The sequence below is a fragment of the Rhea pennata genome, chromosome 15, assembly GCF_028389875.1.
Source record: "Rhea pennata isolate bPtePen1 chromosome 15, bPtePen1.pri, whole genome shotgun sequence".
Classification (NCBI taxonomy): Eukaryota; Metazoa; Chordata; class Aves; order Rheiformes; family Rheidae; genus Rhea; species Rhea pennata.
The window spans coordinates 9,134,147-9,154,728 of record NC_084677.1 but is presented as its reverse complement, the minus strand read 5'-3'; the positions used below and the strand labels follow the sequence as shown (position 1 = coordinate 9,154,728).

At 36.3% G+C, this 20,582-nt stretch overlaps 1 protein-coding gene across 7 annotated transcripts; it reads left to right on the top strand.

The window, feature by feature from the left end:
• The first annotated feature begins 301 nt into the window (after positions 1–301).
• TNFRSF17 (TNF receptor superfamily member 17) lies at positions 302–19,879 on the top strand. Of its 7 annotated transcripts, XR_009959959.1 has the most exons (7): positions 302–604; positions 6,877–6,967; positions 7,641–7,749; positions 9,104–9,247; positions 11,376–11,492; positions 14,372–14,492; positions 15,457–16,682. XR_009959959.1 is itself a non-coding variant. In XM_062588089.1 (4 exons), exons 2-4 carry the CDS (start codon positions 17,989–17,991, stop codon positions 19,550–19,552), a joined length of 504 nt encoding a protein of 167 aa, XP_062444073.1. In that variant the 5' UTR covers positions 14,232–14,492; positions 17,967–17,988; the 3' UTR covers positions 19,553–19,879. The 7 variants fall into 7 exon arrangements, 5 of the variants coding, with proteins under 5 accessions (XP_062444077.1, XP_062444076.1, XP_062444074.1 ...); XR_009959958.1 differs by having other exon boundaries at positions 14,372–16,685; XM_062588089.1 differs by lacking the exons at positions 302–604; positions 6,877–6,967; positions 7,641–7,749; ... (1 more) ...; positions 11,376–11,492; positions 15,457–16,682 and adding exons at positions 17,967–18,103; positions 18,434–18,565; positions 19,296–19,879 and having other exon boundaries at positions 14,232–14,492.
• The last annotated feature ends 703 nt before the right edge of the window (positions 19,880–20,582 follow it).

Sequence of the window (20,582 nt, the reverse complement as noted above, 5' to 3'; positions counted from 1 at the left end):
TGGGAGAGATGGGAAACGTAGTTGCCCGCATCGCCTGCGCGCGAAAAAACTACAGCTCCCACCAGCCTTTGCGCGCCCCATTCGTTTCCGCAGCCGCTGCCCCCACTTTCCGGGGGGGGGGGGGGGGGGGGGGGGGAGGAGGGGGGAGGAGATGGGAGATGTAGTTGGCGCGAATGTCCCCGGCGGATGGGAACTACCAGTCCCAGCAGGCCCGGCTCAGCGTTCGCCGAGTCGACGCGCGCTTGCCGCCCCAGAGGACTCTGGGAAACGTAGTTCGCAGAGGCGCGTGTGTGTGCGTGAGTGCTGAGGTGGTCCGCAGTGCCCCGCGCGGCCCTGTCGCAGGAGGGTCCCGCCGGCCCCGCACGGATGCGGACGGCACGCCGACCGGGCGCGACGCCGCCTCGCCGCGGAGATGGGCGTGACGCGGGCGCTGCCAGGGGCCAGCCCGTCCCGCAGGGGCCAGGCCGCCGCCGCGCCCGAGACGAGCAACGGGAGGCCCGCGCCGAGCGCCGCTACCGCCCGCCAACGGCTCCTCCCGCCCCCGCCAACGGCTCCTCCCGCCCAGCTGGACTTTCCCCCTGGCGGACCTGGCTCCTGCAGGCGGGTGAGCGCAGGCTCGTGGTACCTTTTCCGGACGCAAAGTTAGTTCCAAGAAACGTAGGTTCAGAATGAAAATACAGGGACGGCACCTCTGGTACACGTCTTAGTTTGAGAGCGATATGCGCTTTATAATAACGTTTCTGTGCGAATGCAGACATAAATTGACAGGATATGTTAAAAATCGGGATTTTGGCTTTTGTACACTGTACTTCCAGCATATCATTTATCTTGAAAAAAAAAAAAAGAGGACGGGGCTTCAGTTAAGCTAGATGCAATAAGATTTCCTCTCAAAAAAAAAAATGTTGGAAGTTAAATAAAGTTGGAGGAGAAGGGGAGGAACAAAGTAGATTTTGGTTCATGGGCCAGATGCTGCAGCTGCGTTTCATCTTGGCAGGTTAAATGTGGCTGTGGAGAACTCAGTGAGTGCACAAGGAAAGGGTTTCTTAGAGTGCTTACATGTAAGGACTCAATCACCTATGGCATTTATTTTAGGACACTTTGAGGCAAGTTAGAGAGTTATTTTGAAAGTAGAAAGGCTTAAGATTAAAATAGAAAAATCTTCATTTGGTACAAAACCCACAGTAATTTTGCTTGCAGACCTTCCTGAAGTGGCATTTATGCAGCTGACTTGAGCCTCAGGTGGTTTCTGGACACAGTTCAGCAGTGGCAGCATGTATGTCCTTGACAAGCAAAATGTTCTACCTGGCAGGTAGCGCACATGTGGTAATGGAAAAGGTACTTCCAAGTGGCCATATTCAGAGAGAACACTGTTGTACAAGATAGCACTTACAAAAGCTTAAAAAAAACAACCCCAACCTCATCAACACCACTGTCAGATTATATACTTATCTGCTAAGTGGAAGTCTTTCCTTCAAGCACCAAGAGTTTATCCCTACCGGAATCTAAAGAATATGAGTTTCAAAGACCTTGTGAAAGGATTATTTCTCTTTGCAGTGCTCCTTTCCAGTTGTCAGGCATATATCGTCTGGGCCTCAATCGTTTGGAATTAGGAGTGTAATTAAGGAGATTCTGATCTGTTTTACTGTTGTCCTGTTTAGAATTTTGTGAAACTATGAAGAAGTCTTGGCAGTATCTGGTAGAGAAAAGGATTTTTAAAGACATTCAGCAACAACACTTCCAAAAAAGACAGAATTTTGATGAAGGTGTGGTGATCATGTTTCTCCTTTTTTAAAATAGTCATTCAATCCCACTCTTTACTGAAGGCTGGGATGGGAGCAGGGTAGGATGTGATGCTTTCCTTTCCTGATAGGGGAATGGAGAAAGGAATTAAAATGAAAGCTACAGAAGTAAGAAATTTCCTAAGCTGCTAATATCATAAGGAACACCTCAAGAATGTACTTGCTACTTATCACTAAAGTAGACTGGTTTTGTTGTTTTTTTAAAAACTAACTGTTGCCTCTCAGGTGTTATTTGTTGACTAGTAGGTATTTGATGCATTTCATTTTGTAAGAAAACAAGGCTTTTGCAATTACTTTTATTCTTTTTTTTCTGTCCATAAGTCTTTTTCTAACCTTTGAAAACATTGGCTAGTTTTATTGAATTTCAGAAAAGATAAAAATTGCAAAGGTAATTAAATTCTTTCAATTTTTGTGGAAATCAACAGCTGGATAGAGGAGCAAGATCTACACTAATAATTTCACTTAAGATCAGGCAGAAGCAAAAACTGTCTTACGTAGTGGTAACACGATAAGAGCAAAAACAGAGTGCATGAATTAATGTTGTTGAATAATTGATAAAAATCCAGTGGAGACAAACCTTCATGAGTTGTGCTGACAACACAGGAGCTTGTTATTGTACAATTTTCCTGTCATTATGAGCATTAGTGGCTCATCATCTAGTTCATGATGAATACAACACAAGTTTGTTTTTTTGTTTGAGCCTTGACACAGCTTATATGTCAAGAAAGGCTTATCTGCAGGCAAGTGCAATATTTTTACTGTAATTAAGATTTTTGTTTTAAGATTACCTACACACAGAACATTTAAGGAATGCTAAATTGTATGTTGGTATTCCTTAAAAAGGCTTTCAAAAAATTTTTTTTGAAATGGAGCTTCATTCTGCCAATTCCCCAAGTACTGAAGTCTGTACTGTAACCTTTTTTTTTTTTTTTTTTGGATATGTTTGATCAGAGATATGGAAGTATGTACTGCCACCAATTTCACCAGGAAAAATGACTGGTGTTGTCAGATATTCCTCCATTCCTTGACAGATACTTATTCCCTGTGTACTCAGTAGGATGTAAACAATTAGTCAGAGTTCTAGAAGACGCCAGATGTCCTTTAGAGTGTACAAACCTGTTTTGCAGGCTGTGTTGCACATAGGAATTGTGTAAACTCAAACACTATTTTTTTTTAACTGAGCTAATAATTTATTTTTACACTTAGGTGAACAGCTGGTACTCAAAACAAAACCTAAGTGGAATTGTGGTAATTTTACTAGCAAAATGTCTACTGGAATGTAAGTGGTGATGTTCTCTTGAGATTTTAAAGCATTATAAAAGCTTTTTTTGTTTAAATCTCCTTGCATCAAAATGAAGAGTTAATGCTACCTCTTCATTTAATAAATACTAAATAGATTTTCTCACTGAGAACCACCCAAATATATCCATCGTTGCATTGTGACTGATTTATCATGACTGATCAGAGCACTGCTTAGAGGAGAAGAGGCTGGACCACCTCTGGATTAACAAGTGAGGACTGGAATGCAAAGAAACTGAAGCCTAGTTCCTAGAGGTTTTGGATACCTAAGCCATATTTCAGCACCTAATTCTGCTCATAATTGTGGACACCTAGGTATCTAAATATGATGAGTTATCCAAAATCATAAATAATTCTGGTTAAGCAGAAAGTTGAACCCTAGGACAAAATTACATGAAACAGTAAGCTGATCTAACATCTGTCTGTCAAAGGGAGAGATCCTGTGAAAGTTTAAGCCTTTTCCCCCCACCGTCTCAGTTCTATCTGTCCTTGCACTGCCTGCCTCCTCGTTCTTGTTAGACTTTTGTTTGACTTTGCTGAGTCAGTTTATCTCATTAATTTAGCTAAAGAACTACCTACTCCCCCCCACCCAAGGTTATTGACATGAATCAACTCCGAGAAGTGTCTGACAAATGCCAGAGCTGCTATAAAGTAAGCATGGGGAACAGGACTTCTTTTTTAGTGACAGCAAGCCATTAATAACTTAAACCATCTCAAGTAACTTCAACCCTAGTTTTCAGCCTGAGATGATTTAATCCTATAGCAGTGAAATGGAGGTCCTCATTTGTATCTTATAAGAAGCAGTATTCTGTATTCTAGTGGTACCCTTTGTTCAAGGTTCTACAAGCACTGAACGCCCTAGCAGATATACCTATGACATACCCATATTTTAATTATGTAAACTGAGGGAGAAAACAAAAAAATTTATTTCACCAGAAGGCTTGAAACAAGTTAACAGTTCACCACCAACAAGGGCTGGCAATGAGCAGTAAGCTCATTAAATTCCCTAAATAGCAGAAAGGAGGAAGGGAAATGTTTCTTGGGACTAAGGCATTAGTAAACTGACTCAGTTTACATTGAGATCAGGTAAGTTCCTGAGCTGTTGCAAAGAGGGGGAAAAAATATTTGGCTGGGATTGGGAGGAGCAGGAAGTTGTGTAGTTAAAAGAGCTTAGAACTGCTTTGAGGTCAGAATGAGTCCCTAAAAATAAAGCTAAACAAACAAGTTATTTATCTAGCAGGAAGGAAAGACAAAGGATGTTAGGTTAGTTATTAACATTAAAAGAAGAAAAACTTAGGGAACTACTCAGCTATAAAACTGCTATTTTAGAAGCATACTGTTATCTTAAGTAAATGTGAAGGAACAATCTCAAAAAGACATTCTAGAAAATAAGCTTATCATTGCTTAGAAGAAACAGGTGGAGTTAGACGATTCCAGGAAGCTTTTTTGGAAGGTGAGGATCAGGACTGTGTGTACAAATGATATACCTCTCTTGAAGAAAGACCATTTAAGAATTAACTTTCAAGGTATTAATGAGGCTTGAGACAGGATTGAAAATACTGAACAAATTTAAGTTTGGTTAGGTGTATGGCAGGAGATTACATCATTTGATTATAAGACAATAATATTAAACTGTCAAATTCTATTTTTGGGTAGTCTTTGGAGATATAGTGGAGAACTAGAGACAAGAACATACTGTGTTTCTGTATGGTGGCTCTTTTTAAGAGTTGAGTCTACCCTAAATTTTGTTGGTGTTCTTGGAAACATAAACAAATTATCAAGAGGCTCTGATATTTGCACAAGACCATTTGTGTTCCAAACTAAGATATCTTGACCTGGAAACATTTTCTTTTCACTGCTTCTTTGTTGTTTTAACCCTTCTTTTTAATAAATGCTATTTCAGGCCTATTACTCTCCCTCCGCTGGATGTTCACATGATTGCAACATTTGTGTCACCTTTACAGTAAGCCTGCCTTTTAAGCAGTGTGTTTAGAAGAGATTCAAATGTTCTTCTCTGGCTTTCCTAACATAGTGCCATAGCACAAACGCTCTCCTACTTTCCAGTGTAGAATTGCTTCATGCTATCAAGTGGGCATCCTTAAAAGAGCTTAGCTACTTAGCTCTTACACATTTCATTGTGGATTGAGTGATGAATACTCCTTTTTTCAAGCTCTCTAATCTGGAGTTAAAGCCTTTCTCTTGGAACAATTAAAACACATACTGCATAAAGAGTATGAAATTAAGTATTTTTTATTTTAGATGGCAAAAGAAATACATAGATCTCCACACCAAACTCTCAAATATTCCCTGTGCTCAACTCATAATCCTCAAAGGTGCCCAGGTGTATCTCATTCCTCTATTTAGACTCAGCCCTTCTTTCTCTTGATTATACTCCTATATATATTATACTCTTTCTGTATGTATAATGTATATTCTCTAGAAATAAAGACTGAAAGGTCTTTCTGTATAGATGCCATCCCTTTTTATCAGGTGGCTTTAGGGGCTCGAAGTTCTCGGCAATGCAACTTAATGCTTAGTTACCTTGTGGTTTAGATTTGAAAAATAACTCTGTAAGTTGGATGCTAGACAGTCCTTTGTTCAAGGTGCTTCTCTTTCAATGTGCAACCATAAAAGTTTATTCCTTAGAATTTCTTCTCTGGTTTTGATACCATAAGCCTCCAAATTCATAAACAGTAGGGGGTGGAAGGTGGTTTAGTTGAACAGTTTTCTTATCAAAACTCTTTGTTATGTATGAGATTTTTGCTATCAAAGCTCAAAATAAACAAAGTTTAGGTGTATACATGGTGAAGACTGTATACATAATTTGTAAAATTTATGACAGTTGAAAATGCTGTAAATAGCAGAAGGATTACTTAATGTAGAAGGAATGTACTGAGCAAAGAATGCACATCCAAGGAAGGGAAGAATGAGATCACTTTAACTACAGATACAATGACTGTGTTAGGAACTGAAAATGTTAGTGATGGGGGAATCTCTTTTGAAGAAAGGGAGAGACTATGTGGTCTTAGAGATATGCAAGCCAGGTGTAGGATTGGTGGAAGGAAGAATCAAGCTAGTTAAGATACTGAAGCAGCTGAAAATAAATCCTGTTAAGTACAATCCAGACAGTCTTCAAATGTTCTTTTGTTCAAATGCTTTCTTTTTGTTACCTTGTTAGCAAGATTGTGATTAGAAAATTAACCTTCTGCTTTGTTTTGTAAATTTGCTTTCATTCATAAACTTGGGTGTAGAGAGTAAACATTATACGCATAAGATGGGTAGGTTCTCTGGTAATGACAAATAGAAATAGAGGATATTTTGTCTCTCTGCAAGCTGAAACAAGTTGAAGAATCTGAGGGTTTGGGATGTTGAGTTGCCTGAACAACAATGATAACTATTAAGTGCCATATCCTCAGCAGGATTTTTTCCACTGGCTGTAGGCTAGTGTTGTTCTAGCAAGAGATAAATAATGGAGACAGTTGGCAGTTTAGGATACCATCAAATTATTGGTCTTTTAGCTTGATATAGAGGCAAGAAATGCAGAAAAGGTGAGTAACGTTTAAAGTAGGGTTTCAAATCTAACACAAAGACATAAGGCAAGTCCCTACTGTCAGCTAGAATTCTTCAGCTATACCTGATACAGTTTTTTTAGACTGTGTAAGGAATATTTTTGTGAGATAATGAAAATGTTGATCTTAGTGTGCACTGAAAATACTCATATAGGGTGTTAATGCAGGGCATGTAGCATGCTATTAATTTGCACCCTATCTTACTGCAGTGATTTCCTCGCATGGAGAAGCTGAGCATTGCCATGTCCACTGCTGGGTTCCATAATGTTTTTAGGCTAGACCTCCTTTCTCACACATGTGGTAAGAGTTTTATCACACTTATGTTTCATATGGGAAGTTTTACATGCTGTTTGTCTGTCCCCAGAGAAGTGGAAAGAGAAAACTAATTCCATATAGGATTTTCATGTGTTCTTTTCCACTTCCTAATGCCCCAAAATTCCAATTGAGGGAGCATTTTGTTCGTTAGAGATGTTTTATGCATTGGCCCCAGTAGTTTTATAACTATGTGGGCATATGTGGCACATCAGACAAATGAAAAGATGGTCTTCGTTTCCCAAAGAGTTTATAGTCTTTTAAGATTTGCTTTTCTGTGCTTAGTTCCTAGCAAAAGTAAGCTTTGGGCATAGTAAGAAATACAAAAATTTTCTGACATTCAGTTGACAATGTCTGTACTGTTGTTATTTTAATGACTATTTTTTAAGAATCATTTCTTTCTCCAGTTGTTTTATTCTTTAATCTTTTCTGGAAATACCAGATGTAGCAACATTGCAAACAACAACATCACTCTTTTCAAAGCAGTGGTCCAATAAAAATGTGCTGAACCAAACAAACATGAACACTGTCATTGATTTTGTCTAATGCCTTAATAACATTAAGCAGTCTTGTGCTTAAAATGAATATTGTTCTTTGTAGCATGTAAAAGTTAGTGAACATGATGAATCCTTTAATAACCCCTCCGTTTGTTTATTAACAGTGCATGCCCCATTCCTAAAACAGCTCATCCCATCCCAGTCATAGAGTCGCTTAAAACAACATGATTTCTGAAAATAAGTGCTTCAGGTGATTTTAAGACTTTCTAGGAGGTAAGTGTCTGTAACACTCCTGTACCTTGTGAGACTTCTGGAAGTGCAGTAACCTTTGGGAAGAAAAATTGGTAAAGATCTTTTTGCATGCACATTTACTTCACAACTTTGTAGGATTGCTGTGATAAGGAGATTTAGAAAGGACTTCTTTCTCTGGATTTTTTTTTTTCCTATAAATATCTCTGGAGAATTGAGAGAAGACTCAGACCAAGCCTGTACTAATAAGATCTGAAAGCATAGATGAGTTGCCTAAGCGAGTGAAACAAAGAATTATGTGCGCTACCCAAAAGAGCTGTGGCAGCACAAAATTGCCAATGTGGAAGCAACTATACAGCCAGAAGAATTTCTTTGTCAGCTTATGTTTTTTGTGATGGGAATGTAATAGTCCTAGCAGAAAATGCTCGTTCTCTTGATAAATGTTGGGTAATTATGCTAGCAGAATTTCTGAAATACAGTTGGACAAAAAAGCTGGCACAAGCATGAGCAGAGAAATCCCAAAGCAATGTCAAAACAAAGCTTTGTTGTTAAAGTTGTGTGCACTAAATAGACCTTGAGCTGATGTTCTGAGGGAGATGAATTTCAAGCTTCAGTTTTAATTATTGACATAATAGTATTACTTTCTTGGGTTTTTCATTCAGAATTTTCATTTTATTGTTTCAGTGTTGAAATTCACAATAGCTTCTTTTTAAACTATCTAATCAATTTCTCACCTTTTTCAAGTGACTAATTTCTGTCACATAAATAAAACCAATTTGACATACATAATGAACTAAAATGGCCACTGATAGTGATTTCTGGCAGTATTAGGCTTCTCCAGATGTCAATAGAGAACTATAATAAAACTTTGCTTCATGGCAGGAAATGCTCCTTGCTTGGTAGGCCCATGTTCTGCCAATGAATCCTGCCTCCCTAGGTCTTCTGCTTATATGATAGGTTTTAAAAGTGGTGTGTGTGTACAGCTCCAGAATATTACCTCTTGATACGTGTTGTGCTCTTACTTACCTTAACTCCTTCTGCCATATTGAAGAGTAAAAATTATTTGATTTTTTTGAAATCTTGTGCAGTACTTTGATACCTTAGTAGAAATTACCAAATGCTAAAATTAGTGTTCTAGATAACCCATAGATACTTCACTGCTTCCACATGTAGGCAGGAAGTTCAGAGAGTTCTCAGCTGTTGATAATTACATTGTGAGAACAAAGATTTCACGTTGGCCATTATAAATTGTCACTGGGTGTCACTCTTGAGTCAGTCTGAAACCTTTTAGAAGCAAATCTGAATAACTTTTTTCTTTTCTGTTGTTTCTACAGTTGATACTTTTTAGCTTAATTTTATTTCATGTTCATCTCAATAGGTATCAAATGCATATGTCAAATGTAATTCCACCAGGCCAGCTGAATTATGTTATTCTTGGAGTATATATTGGGAAGTCTTTGAACTTCAGTTACAGTAATATAGTCCAGAAATACCTCCCTGACGGGACTTTATGGATTTGCAGGTAAATGATTGATTATTATTTTTGACTAATCCTTTCTTTTTTCTCCTCTTAATTTTTCTTATAGCTGTACTAACTTCTGTTATTCTTTGTAGCAAAGCCAAGTGACAAGAAGAAATAATTTGTTAGTATAAACATGTAACCCTATGTGAATGGCCAATACATGCCCTATAAATCCCAAAACTGAGAAAAAACTTAATTAGTAAAATAGACGTATATTTACTTTTCTCTAAAGGTAACTGTCACTGGAGGAGAATAATGAATGTCTGAACAACAATAATCTTGGACACTTCTTTTTTGTGCACAGTCCACCTCTGACAAAATAATATATGTTTTAAAAGAGTTAATAAGTATTATGCAGGGCATTATAATATATAAATTATTGTATAACTGCAGTTTCTAGGTAGCAGTACCTTTATTTTAATGTCATTTAATGAATTTATTCTTAATTTCACTGGTTGGGTGAAGTGAGTTACTAGCTGTTACAATACAAGCCAGTTGTTAGAATGCACTTCTCCCAACAACGTGCAAAAAAGGGATGAATTTCTAATATTAACATTCTTCTATCAAAAGTACTAATAAATGTAGGTTGCACAACAACCTTGTTAAGATAGCACATCATTTTTCCAAATGTATTTATTGCAAATGCCATCAAACATCTACATAATTACCATCAAATACTTTTTCTGAGTATTGCACCTAATTCTTTTTTTAAAGAGTTAGCTTTCTCTGGCACAATTTGACACTTCTTTTTGAGAATGAACAGCATAGTATTTTGGTGAATTGAGAAACAATTGTGTTGGATTAATTTCTGCTTTGAAAATAAATGTTTGCCGTGTGCTTTTCAGAGGCATGAGCAGGTAAGAAATGGTCCCCCAAAGAACATAGTATCGAAACCGTTCTCCAGATGGGAAGCTTCCATCTATAGTAATTCAGGACTCTTTTTATAAGAAATTCTGTTTGTTTATACATGGAGGGTTTAATTGAATTTTTATTTTCATGAGGAGGTTGTACAATTTATACTAAATTTTATCTTTAGAGGTTCTGGGGAAATCTCATATAGTCAGTGAAAATAGCAAGTGAACCACAGGACAAGACTTTGAAATACAATGTTTTTGCTTGTGTATCAATGTCTGTCACTGGAAATTACTGCTCACCAAGATCATCTGATTCTACATGTGATTTTGGACCCCTAAAAAGTAGGACTTTTGAATGTTAGATTGTGTAGAAAAGAAAGGCAACAGGGCATGACAGTTGTAATTCCTCACAGTTTTTTTGTACTACATGTCACCTCTGAGTTGCTATTACATACATCAGTAAATCTTTATATAGCTAATGAGAAAAGATTGACTTCTATGGTAGTAGTTTATATGAATTATTATCATTGCTCCCCAGTTTCTTATGTTTGATAACTATCTTGCTTAATAATCAAGGTATTGCATTTTGGGTCGCATCTATCATAAGATTTAGGTTTTGTCTAAAAGCCATAAGCTTTGGGAATTAGTAGTCTGACCCTAGGAGAAAGTTCTAGCTATAAGAGACAGCAATATTCTCCAGAATATTGCTGATGAAATAAGCTAGGTTTAGTTCTTTACTTAAGGGGAGATCTTCTGTGATTTGATCGCAAAGATCAGACTTCTTTGTATTCGCTTCTCTGTCTTAAGAGAGATGTGTTTGAACTCTAACTAGACACAAAGGAAAACTTTTTCCAGGCAGTTGATTATAGAGAGTGTCAATATATCTGACACAGAATCTTTTATGCCACATATAATGATCGGACACATCCATTTGTACTGTACTTAAAGTTGATAGGACTTTTTCCTTAGAGACAAGAGTGTGTTAGTTTACCAAACTTGTGCTTCTATAGTGGACTTAGTTTCACATCCCTACTAGATAATCAGCTGTTTATCTTTGTCCTATGCTAAGTCTGACCTTTTCCTCAGGCCTTAATAAATAAAATGGTATGAATTGTTTAGTGAAACATACCTATTTTGGTGTTTGGCTACAAACTTAAAATGTTTCTGGTTCTTTGGAAGACAATCAGTAAACAATTGACAGGATGTGGTTATGCAGTAAGTGTTTGTTGCCCTGAAAATGGAGGGATATTCACACTTCTCCATCTTCTTCCCAGTTCAGGGTTTGTGCTTCCAACCTTCTGCTGTCCACGTGACCATACTTGTCAATCCATCAGAGAGATTACTACTTTTTTTGGCTGAGCTGATTTCGAGTGGATTAACAAATTGAAACGGTATACCATGTGATCAGATAAGCACCAGAGCCTTTCCTTGTATTTAGAGGATTGAAGAGTGAAGAGCAGGACCACCCATTTCACTAGCCCAAGATACTTAATCAGCTTAGTTGTAGCATGTAACCTCATCTACAGTCTAATTAGAGGCGAATCAGCTTTGTGCCAAAATAGCCTGATTTAGAATACAGCTCATTACATTTTAACAACAAATTATTTGGGTAATCACAGTATTAACAGATCTGTGTATCATACAGCAGATGTATGAAGGTAGAATGACATCATGCTGTTTTGGAGAGAGAAGTTTTTGCAGAATAAACAAAAGCCATTGCCAGTAAACAAAAACAATCCCACTTCTAGACTAAGAAAACAGAGGAAAGAATTTAATAGCAAAATGTAAAGCAATTGACACTGATGGAATAACCAATGAAGACATATAGTAACCACTCAGCAAACTACTTTTTGTATTGAGGAGGAGACTAAAGGAGTTCTTCAAGGGTTGATGTAGGAATTTACTTAATATTTTTGTTAATGATATCACAAGAAGGAGGAATAGGCTAGTGAAATTTATGAATTAAAGTTAAAGGTATTATCAATAAAGAGAGAATTGCAGTATTATATAGAAAGAAGTGTATGCTCCTTTTAAGATTGAATACAAACAGGATGAAATTTTTATTTGCTCAGAATCCAACCTTTTTGAGTTAAAGAATGCGAATTTGTGCCATAAGCAGGAAGCTCGTTAGCTGAAATGGGAGACTAGTGAAGCGAAGCAGTACATGTGGTGTACTGAATGATCAACATGTAACTTTTGAGGTATAAATGTGACATAATTATGAAAAAAGTAAAATGCAGTCTTGTATGTATCAAGAGAGATACTTCCATAAGAAACTGCAACATAGGGGTGCCACTGTATGAGACTCAAATATTGGAATATTTCATGCAAGTCCGATCACCCATGTTCACAAGATGCATACAAACTAGAACAGATTAAAAGAAAAGTGACATATAGCTATAATAGGATATTATATGAAAAGGAATTGGGTAAGCTTGACTGGTTTAAGCTAAAAAGAAAAAAGTTCAGAGGAAATATTCTATCAAAGTACTCTGTAGGGAGTGACAGAATTAAAAGCTATTTTAAAGAAATATGGTGATACAATAAGGAATGAGGATAAAATAGTCAAAAAGACAGTAGAAATCACTGATTTTTTTAAAAAAGAAACATTGATATAGTAACATTTGGAATGATCTTCTAGGAATTTTATTGCCCCTTAACTTGTTATAAGTTGCACTTTGGACAATTTATGGAAAGTGTTTTATCCTGTACTTGCCTTCAATAATTGTTTGCTGTCTCAAAAAGTAATGTCAAATCTTACAGGATAATGTTCCTGTCTTTAATAGTTTTCTTAGAAGCTCTGTATTTGGGTTACATCTAGCAGGAAGCATCTCTGCCCCAAGGTGAAGCTACTTGTGTAGCATCAACTGAGCATCTTAAAAATGTTCCACCTAACACCATTGATTTACTGTATGGCTTGAGAATTTCCAATCCCCCCCCCCCCCCCAAAAAAAAAAAAAAAAAAAAAAAAGGTTATTTGCTGTAAGTAATTTCTTCCAAACTACCATCAACTGTGAAAACAAGCACAGAAAGTTATGGAAATGGGAAGAGTGTGCATTGTCCAGAGGCGATACAAGTTTACAAACTTACCAGTATCTACATACTTCCATCACCTTTCCATTACTGTTTTTTTATCACTAGTGACAGTCTCAGTAATAGCAGCAGCTATGGATTCACATACTGGGACTTCAGATTCTTTTACGCAGATACTAACTTCTTACTCTGCCTGAGGAAAATGATGTTGATTTAATCATTCACGTTTAGAAGTAACTTACACACCACTAAAATGGCAATTTTGTTCCTTTTAGGTATCCCCGAAAGAAATTATGACCCGGAAAGGCATACATAAGTCCGGATCATGAACTTGTAACTCTATTTCATCAGGACATCCTAAACAGATTCAGACCATTGAGTTTATGTAATTCAGGCTACCTCAGACTTACATGAATTGTCTAAGATATTTGTTTAAAAAATTCCTGACCTGGGTTTTGAGAACCATCTGCTTTTCTAGAAAGGACTGATAATATCTGTTGCATATTAGCACATTCTGTAAATTATCAATGATTTTGTATTTTTATTTGCTTTAATAGAGTACAGAAGCCTGAAATTTGAATTCAGACTTCTTTTTGAACCTCAGAAGAATCAGAGCTATTAAAACTAGTTGTCTTTCAGAAGGTTCTTTGAAAGTATTGCTTTACATTTCAGAAGTTAAATTTTTAAGTTTCGGGGATAAAGTCATGTCTGCATCAACTACAGTAGAGAAAACATTCTTGCTCCCTAGTATTAAATTAAATAGTGGTAGTATTGACGCCTTCAATAATTTTTTCCCTGTAATGTTGAAGTCCTTTTGTACATAACAATGGTGGGCATAGAGAAGCAATACTGTAAGCAGCACACATACCCATTCTTTTTCTTTGCTTTAGATTAACAGCTTTTTCATAAAGCTCATACTTCACAATTTTAATGAACAGTACTGCACTATAGAAAATACATATCAGTTGTAGGATACAGTACAGTAATAAGTACAGCTTTTCATTGAAACTTTCTAAGTAACTACGTTACTTAGAAAAAGCTTTCTTTAAATAACTTTAATTGAAAGCACTTCATAAATTTTAATAAAGTTACTTTGTATTGTTCCTGCTAAGGAGATAAATACTACCCACACAGATATGTAGCGAAGTTAGACTAATGTTTTCCATATAAAGCTATCTTCTTCAGCAGATACCTCCTGAAGGTACCTTATAAGTATCTGTGTGCATTTTTGTTTTAGGCCTATTTTTATGAGAACAGTGAAGACACTTCTACATGCTTGACTTCTGGAGTACTAAGGATTGCTGTTTTAGTCTTTGGCCAGTGGTACAGAATGTGGGTAAATATGGGAGAAGTCATAGGTATGTCTCAAAAAATTGCTTTTCTGTTTAAAAAAAATTCTGAAGGTGGCCATAATTTTAACCAAATTTATCACTAGCAAGCATTTCGATTTTTTTTAATAGTAACAACATGGTATTTTAAAAAGTTTATCAATTATAATTATTCAAACATAACAGCATTATTTGTATTGCCCACTTGGGATTTCCATATGCTATTCAGAAACAGCATTCTGCTATCTCCAATATTCACCAATATCAATCTGAACTTCCTCTTCTTTCTGGAGCTCTGAATTAGTACCAAAATGCTATAAACCTGCCTACTTAGCAAAATTACTTTGCAAATGTTCAAAATAAACATACCTAAACAATTCAATCACAAATCAAAACAAAGTAAAGCCAATGTCATTAGTGTACATAATAAAATGAGGCAAGACAAGTAAGAAAAGCAGCTGAAACAAAGATAATCTTCCCTCAACCCTTGTACAACCATGAAAAAAAGTGAAACTGTGGTTAAGGAACTGGTTCATTCATCTGTTATAGTGCACATATAATTTCCCAATACCACTAAAATAATGTTACAAGCATTCAACAGGTGTGATTGGTTGAAAGTTTTGTAATTTGAGAGCTGTTGATTTCATAAGGAATTCTACTACAGTAAAGTCTACAGGATGTGGTCTTACAGGTGTAGTATAGTGTTGGAGCCAGCTGCAGAAAACTAGTGTAGAATTAGTCAACTGTTTTCTTTCTAGACTAATTAGGGGTGTCATACAAGTTACAGATAATTAATTTAAAAGTACAAGAACAATGGAAAATTGCAGCACAGGAATATACTCTATTTAAGTTAAATTACAGAGCACTTCAGTGAAGTCCATGGAATTACAAGATAAAAGATTAAAGCATTGGACCCAACTTGTATATCCTAAAATTCTCTTATCTTAGCTGTGGCTACCATGACAATATCTTCATGAATATCTGCTTTTTTCAGATCATAGTTGAGAATGTGATTGTCCTCTCCATAATTAAAAAGGCCGAGCAGCTTCATCAGAGCAAAAATTCAACTTACTCCATGCATAAGGTGCCAGATGGTGCTCCATCAAGCAAATGAATGATATTCTACTGCTAACTTAGGTGTCTTTGCCTACAGCATGAATGTGAAAAAGTATTCTTAAGCTTGTGGGACTATGCAGTCTTTCTATGCCTCTTGTATTCTCTTCTCTCACTTTATTTAGGCTCATGTTGTAGAAAAACATCTTAAGGATAGCATTTAGGCTGAAGCTTAAAGCCTTATTAATGCAAACTCATATGCTCCCTTCAGTTAGACAAGACATTGTATGTACATTTTGTAGGAGTGCCTCAGGTCAGGAAATCTCTTTGTATAGAATTTAAACTCCAGGGACTCCTACTATTACACACATTCTCTAAATATAATATGAATACTTAATTTGGTTCTTTTGGTTAAAACATAGATAAGGAAACAGATGCTAGTGTCACTTTGCTTTGCCACAGCTTTGAGATTGTAAGTGCAACTGTGATGAGACGACCACATCTGGTCAGTTTATAAAGACTGACTTCTGAACAGTAAAGGACAACCTCCCCTAAAATCAGTGAGTCCATGGGAGATGCTTCTTGAGAAGCAAGAAGTAAACCAAAACTAGTTCTTACAACTTCCGCATGAGCATTGACATCCTGGTGACATTTTCTGTATAATCTACAGTCTTTATCTGTTTACCTCTTCTTTCTTCATAGATAAACCAGTTTTGTCAGTTCCTGTGTATGTCTTCATTAAGCTTGAATAGAGAGAAAAGCCCATAATAGAAAACTTACAGCTGTGCACCTGGCATATGGAAACAAGTGCAGAAGCCACAATATGCAGTTCACTCTAGTGGAGTAGGTTACAGACTGTTTTATTAGACTATTCCACTAAAAACAGTTTGCTTCTATATTCCTATCTGGTGAATTTCATAGAAAAATAAGTCTCATAAATAGTAATATAGTCTGAAATTATGATTTTTTTTAAGACAGTGTTTTTATCTTCTCTTTCTATAGTCAAAAAGGCAATTAACTTGATGTAAAGGAGAAACTTGATTATAATCGAGCCTATAATTCTAATTATCTGTCGCAGTGAAATTGATGCTTGTATTGTAGCTTGTTAGATATTACTGATTAACTTCTTATTTAAAATTCAATTGGATTAAAAAGACAAAATAAAGTAGTTGATGTACATTATTTTCTTTGTGGCAGTCTGTTATTAGGGCCTCTTTTTCTTGGGAGAAGACAGAATGCGCTTTCAGAGGTATTACACTCACTGCATATACATAGACTAATCTATGCGTGCTCAGTATGTTCCATCATGTAGCTGGGAATGGAGTGTCGTGTATGCTCTACCACACGAATGAATCGTATGGCCCACTTCTCTATCCATGCTGGATAGCACAGTTTTAGCACAGTGATAATTCTGCATTATGTAAAAGTACAGGGAAACATGCAGTTAATGCTTTTGGATCAAAATTCTAAAATATTTGTATAGCTCTTGTTTCACGATTAGAATGTGAACTTATTAAATTTCTCATAAAATCACTATTATAGGCAAAGAACAACCAACCATATAAATCAGAAAAGAACAAAGCAAAAATGCCAAACAAAACCTATCGCACTATAGATAAATGGGGCTAATCTGGAATTCATGAGCAATATCCCAGTAACTGAATCTCCAGGTTTTGGCTTAATGTTACTCTAAGTTCTAAATGAAGGTTTTTAGACATATTTTATACAATACAATAACAAAGTAATTGTTGAACTTGTAATCTTGCAGTATCTCATTTAAAATCGTTTAAAAAAAAGTAATTCTTTCATGATTATGCATTCTACATATTATTGCACATACAAGGAAACAGGTACAAAGGAAGTCATCTGAAGTTGCAGAATGAGTCAGTGGCAAACACAGAAACTGAATTGGTCTTATCTTTTTACTGCTGTGTCTCCGGCCTCTATTTTTTCATCGTATTTCCCTTCGTGTCAGGACTTGAACAGAAAGAATGAAAAGTAAACATTGAATAGTTTGCATATTACAGGAAAACATAGTTACTGTTGCCCATCATCTTGGAAAAAAAAGAAAGCAAAATTCTAAAGACAAGAACTGTTATTATAGACTCCTGTTTGAGGATCCTCCTGCTTTCCTACAGTTTGCAATGTTTAGCACCTGCTCGAGAAATGTCTTCTATAAATAACCATTCTCTGTTTCAAACAAAATTTAAATTGAGAAGTATCTTTGTGCAGCTGGTCAGTCTTTCTACAACCTTGAATTGCCAGAAAACGAGCGGTAATTCTTCGGGGGCCTCAAGGTGAAATGGCTTTTATTTAATAAGATACTATGTTGTAGAGCTCTGATCAATATCTAGCTGCTGTTGCTAGCAGTTCTTAGAGCTGCTGGAAGTAAGAACTGAAAAGCCCTTTGTAGATGGTCCTCACTCTTCTACCGTTTCTGTGGCTTTCCAGACTTCCATAATTACTAACTCTGATGGCACAGTGCCCCAAAAATGAGTACTTCGATAGTTTATTGCTATCTTGTAAGCCTTGTCATCTCCGATGTGCTGGTACGCCACCACGGCCATGTGAGAAGTACTGTGATAAGAGTAAGTAGTATTTCTGTAATATTTTGTGACTATGCTGGGCATTTTCATGTTGTATTTTATATATAATAACTTACATGTTAGACCTGACAAACATGTTAGATACTTATCAGAATAAGTATATTGGCTCAGCAATAATAAAGACATGTATCATGTATCCTCTATGAGTATTAACTGTATTAAGAAGAGTAAAATTTTTAAACTCTCAAGCTGTCCCTTCATGGAAAGAGAAAGTGCTCCTTCGTTATATAAGTTTTATGTACTGGGCATGTATTTACAGTCTATTACATTATGTTCACTGTAAACAATTAAGTATCTCTTTTATTTCATAAGGTACTGATTCAGGTGGAGTTCTTTGGATTTGTTTGGGCATAGGAGTAATTTTAATGCTCACTCTGTTCCTCTTAATGGTCTTGTTTAAATGGAAACACCTAAAGCAACTAAAAGAAAAACTGAAAAATACAGGTGAATAAATATAATTCTTTATCCGATACTTTTAGATCATTGTACGTTTTAGCTGTGTAAATTTTGCATAAATTTTATATTCCAGATTCTCAGAGTTGTCTTTAGATTCTATGTTACTCTACAAATAATCCCTATGAAGTTATTAGGGAGTAAATTTTCCAGATGGGTAACTTGTTAAAGGAGTAATCTGGATCATGTCAGGATTGTACTTCATTATATGTTTACATCTGGCTTACTTGCTAGTGTTTGGGAAATCATTTATGAATCCTCATTATCAATGATCTTTATAAGGATTTGATTTTCTTTCTATTGAATGCAAAAAGAATTCTATGTAGGATATACATTTAGTATTAGCTTCCCAGCTTGTAAGGCATTAAATTAAATAAAGAAGATACTTAATCTTCTAGCCTCTGACAACCATATGTGATATATTTTGTGAAATTGTACAAATTGAGTTATTTTTACATTTTACAAATACTAGTATTTGTAGGAAAGAAAGTATTGTTCAGCCAATAAATAATAAGTGATGAGAAAGTATGTATTAGATTAGTTCAGTGCCAAATCTGAGGTATAGGGGGGAACATTTTCATAAATCAAAAGATACATAACTACCTCCTAAAACTTTCACTAAGGCTAGGAGCAGTTGAGAACATAATGAAATATAGATCCCTAATAACTGTATGTCTAGCATAGCATGACATGTACTAAATTAACTTCTGTGTATTTACAGACTCTTCTGTGGAGCTGAATGATATTCTCAAGGTTAATACTGAAAGCAGTGTGAACACGAATGGAATCAGACATTCACTTCAAAGCGAAACATTAATGTATTCGGTGGAGGAATGCACTTGCAGTGACTGTGGCTTGGTAAAACCTCAGACTGGCTGTGAAACTTCATTTCCATTACCGGCTACAGAAGAAGGAGCTGCTGTTCTAGTTACCACAAAATCTTTTGATTATTGCAACTATATTCTTGGTGCAGGGTAACTATGAGAGAAGTATATTTTACTACATAATAATAAATTAGTTATTTCCAGTCAGTGGAGAAGCCTAGTACATCATGCTTATCATTCTTGCATTGAACTTCCATTGATACTGTCATACTATTTCTAATTCTAGTATATTTTTGGTCAAGTATTTCTACAGTATTGTCAGGTACCAAGCTAGTTACTGGAATTAGTAATTTTTTGGAAGTCTCTATGTAGGATGGGTCTTTCTGTCTTTAGAGAGTGTATTTACTTAGTATACTTACATTTACTTACCTACTTGAGTAGCTGGATATATACAGAACTCATCAATAAACAATTTTTTGAATATGTATTTCATAATAAACATCATGATGATGCTTGAAACAGGAATGTTCTGATGATGGAGAATGGAGAGCTTGGAGAATATGGGGAATATGGAGTCCCTCCCTGCTCAGATGGTATCTCTGGGTCACACTAAGGGAGACTGCGGTGCTGTAGAGCGCTAAATATGTAATGCCAATGTTTCTCCTGGTGGTAGAGACTTTCCTTTCACTACCAAGTACTTTTTAGACTGTGTTCTGTAATGATTTCTTTTTGCTTTTTTTTTATTTTTTATTTACACTTGTTATTTGCATGAGTATTGCTGACTAGATATTGTCATGCTAGGCTATTGTGTGGCCTAAAATTAGGAATGTATTTCCCTCACCTTGTCTCCAAAAGAGCCATATATTTTCCTAGTATTTGGCTATTCCTGTTGTTAAGCATGACAAGCAGCTGCAGTTTCAGGTGAATGCTGCATACACTCCGCAAGGACAACCACAACCACAACAGACATGCCAACAATCTTCCTGTTTTTAGAGAACTTTACATCTGGATGAATTAAAGAGATGTAAGTTAATGAAATTAAGATGTGAAGTCTGTGAAACCTCAGTATCACAGCATCCTTCGTAAGCAGGCCACAAAGCTGCTGTTGGCCAGTTCTGAGTTCACTATGTGGCCCTGGCCCACGCAGCAGAAAGTGCCGAGAGGGCCTTATGTAACTCTTTTAA